General features: G+C 42.3%; 1 protein-coding gene across 1 annotated transcript in view; it reads left to right on the top strand.

The window, feature by feature from the left end:
* Window positions 1–5,762, top strand: part of ZC3HAV1 (zinc finger CCCH-type containing, antiviral 1) — a 61,337-nt gene that overhangs the window by 18,580 nt on the left and 36,995 nt on the right. Inside the window, exon 2 of the mRNA XM_019653290.1 lies at window positions 259–394. Coding sequence (XP_019508835.1) covers window positions 259–394 — 136 coding nt within the window. The remainder of the gene's footprint in view (window positions 1–258; window positions 395–5,762) is intronic.

Below are 5,762 nucleotides of genomic sequence, written 5' to 3'. Positions count from 1 at the left end.
GAGGGCAGTGTCACTGGCCCTCATATGTGGGATCCGAACTGGGGTCCTATGACATCCCAAGCCAGTTCTTAACTAACGCGTCACTCGGCCAGCCCCATCAGTTTATATTTTTAAAGTGTGTTCTTTATGCTGGACCAACCTATATTTGTTATCAAAGCATATGGGTATTGATCCTTAATGACTGCAAGTTCCCTGGATGGCTTCTTTTTCTTTACTTAGGTGATTTGGAATCACTGAACAATTGTCATTTTCTTCCAGGAATTTATGCAAATATTCTCACGATGTTCTCTCAGAAGAGAACTTCCGAATCCTGAAAAGTCATCAGCTCTCTGGACTGAACAAAGAAGAATTAGCAGTGCTTCTTCTCCAAAGTGACCCTTTCTTTATGCCTGAGGTAAGTTATGATTGCTGGGTGTAAAAAACAGAAGAATATTATTGGCAGCATTGTTTCATGAATGTGTTGGAGCAGCAGCAGGAAAAAATTCACAGTACCAGGGCTCTGCAGGTGGCACCACCAAAAGGTGGGTGTTGTTGAGTGACCTGGGAGATTCCAGCAATTTCCTTCCTTTTTGATGTTTTATAAGAATTTGAGTCCGAATGCCTCCTCTGCTATAATCTGAAGATGAAGTAGTTAGGACTCATGGATGCTTTATATCAGAGTGGCCTTCTGGAAGAGGTGGGCTTTGAATCGAGGTTTTAGAAAATGACAGGGTCTATTGGAGGGTATGGGCTAAGCTGTTGTAACAAAGAGACCCCAAAATGTGATTCAAATGAAATATAATTTTATTTTGCTAGCACATGATAGTCTAGATGAGGGGTCATTCAATTATAGCCCACGGTCCAAATCTGGCCTGACATCTGTTGGGTCATCAGAAAAGTCATGACATATTTTTTTCTGTTTTCTATGCAAAAATGCCTCGTGACTTTTCCGACGACCCAATATTTTTACAAGTAAACTTTTATGGGAACACAGCCACACCCATTTATTTACACATTGTCTATTCCTGCTTTGTCCGTACAAGGGTGAGTTGAGTAGTTGCAACAGAGACAGAATGGCCTGCAAAGCCTAAAATATTTACTCCCTGGCCCTTCACAGAAAAAGTTTGATTTTTGGTCTTGCCTGGATGTAGGTAGACAGGTAGCCCAGTGATCAGTAAGTAGATGTAAGTGAAAGGCAAGCAGTTTCCTTTTTAAAAGATGCCACCTGGGGCCGGCCGAGTGGCTCAGTTGGTTAAGAGCTCGCTCAAGAGTTTGAGCTCTGAGCAACAGCGGTTCGAGTTCTGGCCCGAGCTGAACAGCNTTACAGTTATAGAGTAGCAACGAAAATAATTTTATGGTTGGGGGTCACCACAACATGAGGAACTGTATTAAGGGGTCGCGGCATTAGGAAGGTTGAGAACTGCTGCTCTAGATAATGCTGGTGCGTGATAAAAGTTGGAGACTCACTGGGATGAGGCCTGAGAATTTGCATTTCTGACAACCTCCCGGGTGATGCTGCACCAGGGACCTCGCTTTGAGAACCACTGAGTTAGAGAACCCCAAGAAGCCATGGGAGACTTTTACATTATGTCCTGGCTTAAGCCTCCTAGTTAATATTAGGGACCTGGAACCGGGGCGGAGGGATCAGAAGACAGTAGTAAGGAAGCGTCTATCACGTTAAACCTAAACATGACCTCCATCAAGCCCTGCAACTGGTGCCGCTGAGCTTGTCTCCTCAAAGCCAAACATAAGAAACAGTTTCTATCATTTACTGTGTCCCTACTACGCCCTTCATGTGGTTTATTCTCTTATGTGGTGCATTCTCTTTCCTTGTTCTCTGCTCTCAATTTTCCATTTATTTAGTACAGGGCTTAAGTAATCCAGAATAGCTTTTTTTCTTCTTTCTGATTTGGAAAGGTTTCAGATCTGCCTGTTTTGTGTTTCCAGATTAGGTTTTTGTTTTTTGAGATCTGGGTTCAGTTATCAGAGCCTCGTATTTTGAGTCATCTTTGATTTCTCTTTTTATCCAGCCTCAGTTTCCCAAAGTAAAAAAATAATCCTACCTCATAGGACTATGGAGACAACTAAATTAAATAACAGATGCAAACTTCTTATCACTTAGTAAATATGTAATAAATGTTAGTTTCTGTACTTCTTTCTGGTCTTACTTACCCCCAAATAGGTAAGCACAAACTGTCGTCCCCCTCCCCCCTTTGTGGCTGATTAACGATGCTGAAATTAGGGCAAAGATAAAACCTCTGAGAAGTTGGGAGAAGTCTAGGGAACACCAGAAAATGGAGCAGGGCTTCCCAGGGAGGAGGCTGCAGGTCAGAAGCCAAGGCTAGACATAGATGTTGCAGACTGAAGCTGGGTTCAAGGTGAGTTTCAGAATCTAGAGGAGTGAGCAGTTTGCCTGAAGATGGAAACGAGAAATGAGACGTGAAACTAAGCCCTCAGATGGGCAGCTTTAAGGATCCAGCCAGCGCAGCATGTGCTGGGTGGGCTCCCCTTCCAGGCCTGCGTGTCTCGGGTGGGTTTGGAAAAGCCTGGGCACCCAGGGTTCCAGGCAGTGGCGTCCCCATTAGGCTGCCTGGCTGCCTTTGGTTATAACATTTAGGGGAAATTTGACTTCAGGGACCTTGCAAGTGCCCCCCTTCTCCTTGGTTAGGACAGGACAGACACCCGACAGGTATAACCCATGTTGCATCTCTCAGGGGCCTGGAGAGGGCTGGGTCCTCTTCTGTGATCTTGATTTGGCCACAGGAGAGATGCCATAGCCTTGACTCCATGTCGAGGATGTCTGGACTGGAGGTGAAGGGAAAGCGAAGATTCTTAATTCCATCTGATAAACAGTTGTCAGGTATCTCCAAGCCAGAGGGCCAAACCTGGCTAGCTAGTGGCGGGATGCTTGAACGGGGTCCTTTTCAGCTTCATAGCAAGAGGTAATGGCAATGGCCAATGGAGTGAGATACCTTACGAGGTAATGAGGCTGACACACATCTGCTAAAGCTATAATGGAGGGGCTTTCAGCTTTGGGCTGAGGGCTGGGCTCTTCTTGCTGTAGATTCTCTTCAGATCCCTCCTCCCAGTGGAGTTTGGGGGAGAGATGAGGGGGGAGATCCGAGCCCAGCTGCTGAGGGCTCTGGGTGATGGGGGCTGTGGGGGAGCAGTTATCTGAAACCACAGAACCCAAAAGCAAGCAGAGAGCTGAGGTCAGCCTTATCAAGGACCGCCAGAAACACTAAAAGTCAGGGACACCGGGTTGGAGAAAGCAAGGGCCTGCCTGAAAAAACGGCTGATAGAGGCTATTGTCAGAGCCTGCCTGACCAGCTGCCCTTGACTTCTCCATGAAGCAAGGTGTGTGGGAGGGCTGGTTGGGTTTTGAGGTGGCTGACATAGTTGTTGATTCTGTGATTTTTCTTATAAGGCTCCACAGCTAGATCTGAAGGCAATACCTACCGGAGGGTTTCAGAAATGCTTTACACACAGGCAACAGCCTTTGAATAAGTCAGTTTCAAAGATTAATTAATAGAGAATAGCTTTTAACTTAGATGTTTACATTGAAAAACAAATGATCAATTTCAATAAGATAATTTTGCAAAGTCATTTGCATTTTTGTTTACCATAATTCTGCAGTCATTTTTGTTTACTAGAAGATAATTTTATAAAGTCATTTGCATTTCTGTTCACTAGTGACAGATAACTGAAAAAATAACAGTGGCAACAGATAAATATTTAATATTTGGGAAATGAAAGAGAATTATTAGAAAGATTTTAGTTCTCAATAAGGAAAATAGAACAAGAATTGAATAAATGGAGAGATTTATTTACTAAGTGCAAATGAGAAATACAAGTTTATTTCATACCTATTAATGTAACAAAATGATAAAACTCAATGTTAGTGTGCTTGTGGGGAAATAGACACACTCACAGACTGTTGGTATGTGTTCTGGGGAGCAGTAGATCAAAATGAAACACAAGCTGCCAAGAAAATTATGATGTCCTTTGGGGAATACTCCTAGAGGAATTAATCCCAGGAAAATAATGTAAAGGAACAAAGGTTATATTTGTACAAAGGTAATTGTAGCCACACTATTTATATAGTAACATACTGGCCATTACCTAACCACCTGACAATTTGATAATGGTTGTGCAAACTAGAAAATATTAATATCCCATCATATTAATAGCTATTAAAATAAATGAGAACTTTGGTGATATTTTAGGTGGTATGTGTAAGTTAAAAAGTGGAATGAGTTTGTTATGTGGACATGGAAAACTTGTCAAATTATGGTTGTCTAATGAAAACATCAGTGCTATCAGGATTTCTTTTTCTTTTTTTTTAGCTGAGCCATCCTGCCACCTGTTGGTAGCTCAGCTCAGGCCAGGACTCGAACTGCTGTTGCTCAGAGCTCAAACTCTTGGGCAAGCTCTTAACCAACTGAGCCACACGGCTGGCCCTTATCAGGATTTCTTTATGACCTAAATCAGTGCTTCTTGGATGTTAATGTCATTAAATTATTTAGGGATGTTAAAAGAGAGATTTTTATTCAGTACGACTGGGGTAGGGCCTGAGATTCTAAATTTCTGACAAGTTACCAGGTAATGGCAGTTGCTACTGGTTCTCCCACCACACTTTGAGTAGCAAAGATATAAATCGCTGCCATTTAGTATAGGTGTGTGTGGCTATGCAAATTTAAATTAATTAAAACAAAGTAAAAGAAAAATTTAGTTCCTACGTCTCACTAGCTATGTTTCAGGTGCTCAATAGCCATGTATGGCTTACACGTTGGAAAGCTCAGATGACAGAACAATTCCATCATCATAGAATGTTCCATTGGATAGTGTTGACCTAACTAATCAAGGCCATAAATTGAACAGGATTTTTATCTTTTTTGATCTAGAGTTGTTTGAAGTATGTAATTAAGAGCTTGTTTCATTCCTTTGTAGTTACAAATCATACTGGTATACATTGATATATAAGACACAGAAAAGATAAAGCAATACACAATTCCATATAATAAAAATGTTTGATGAATGCAATTCTGTTTTCCCATTGACTTTATTGTCAGCCCATAGGTGTGTTATCCTAATTATTTGCCCATTCCCTCAATGGGCAGTTATTTTTAATAATTTGGTTTCAGTTTCTTTGCTAATTTTTTTCCTCTTCTGTCATTATTAATGTATACTAGATGAGATACTTTTTTTTTAAATTGGGGAGTTGGGGGAGGGAACAGCATGGGGAATTGGGGAAGGGGAACAGACAAGTTGCTGTCCTTTTGTTCTTCAGTCTAGTTGTGGAGGACACCGCTTCACTGGCCCATGTTGGTATTATGATCATTGAGCTCTTCCCGGCTGAGGCAGATCAGCCGCCAGCCATTGGACTGCTGCTCATGGCAGCTCATAGAAGCTGCCGGCCACTCAGGGTAGCTTACGACAGCCCACTGCAGCCCCACTGCAGCCTACACCGTTGCTGGCACCTCACGACAGCCCACTTCCAGGTCGAGCTATTGTTCACTATCTTAGCTGTAGAGGGCTCAGCGTCACTGGCCCATGTGGGATCCGAACCGGTGGCCCTGCTGCTCAGAGCTTGCGCTCCCAAGCCAACTCTTAACCAACAAGCCACTCGGCCGGCCCGATGAGATACTTTTTAAAGCAGTATTGCAATAATTTAAAGTATAGATGTGTATACTTTGGGGAAAAATACATACACTCTCATCTGGATGTTTCATCAGTATATATATAAAAAACCCAAAAAACATTATATATATATATATATATAT

This window comes from Hipposideros armiger, unplaced genomic scaffold (genome assembly GCF_001890085.2).
Source record: "Hipposideros armiger isolate ML-2016 unplaced genomic scaffold, ASM189008v1 scaffold_201, whole genome shotgun sequence".
NCBI classification, from domain to species: domain Eukaryota; kingdom Metazoa; phylum Chordata; class Mammalia; order Chiroptera; family Hipposideridae; genus Hipposideros; species Hipposideros armiger.
This window is presented reverse-complemented; position numbering and strand designations above follow the sequence as displayed.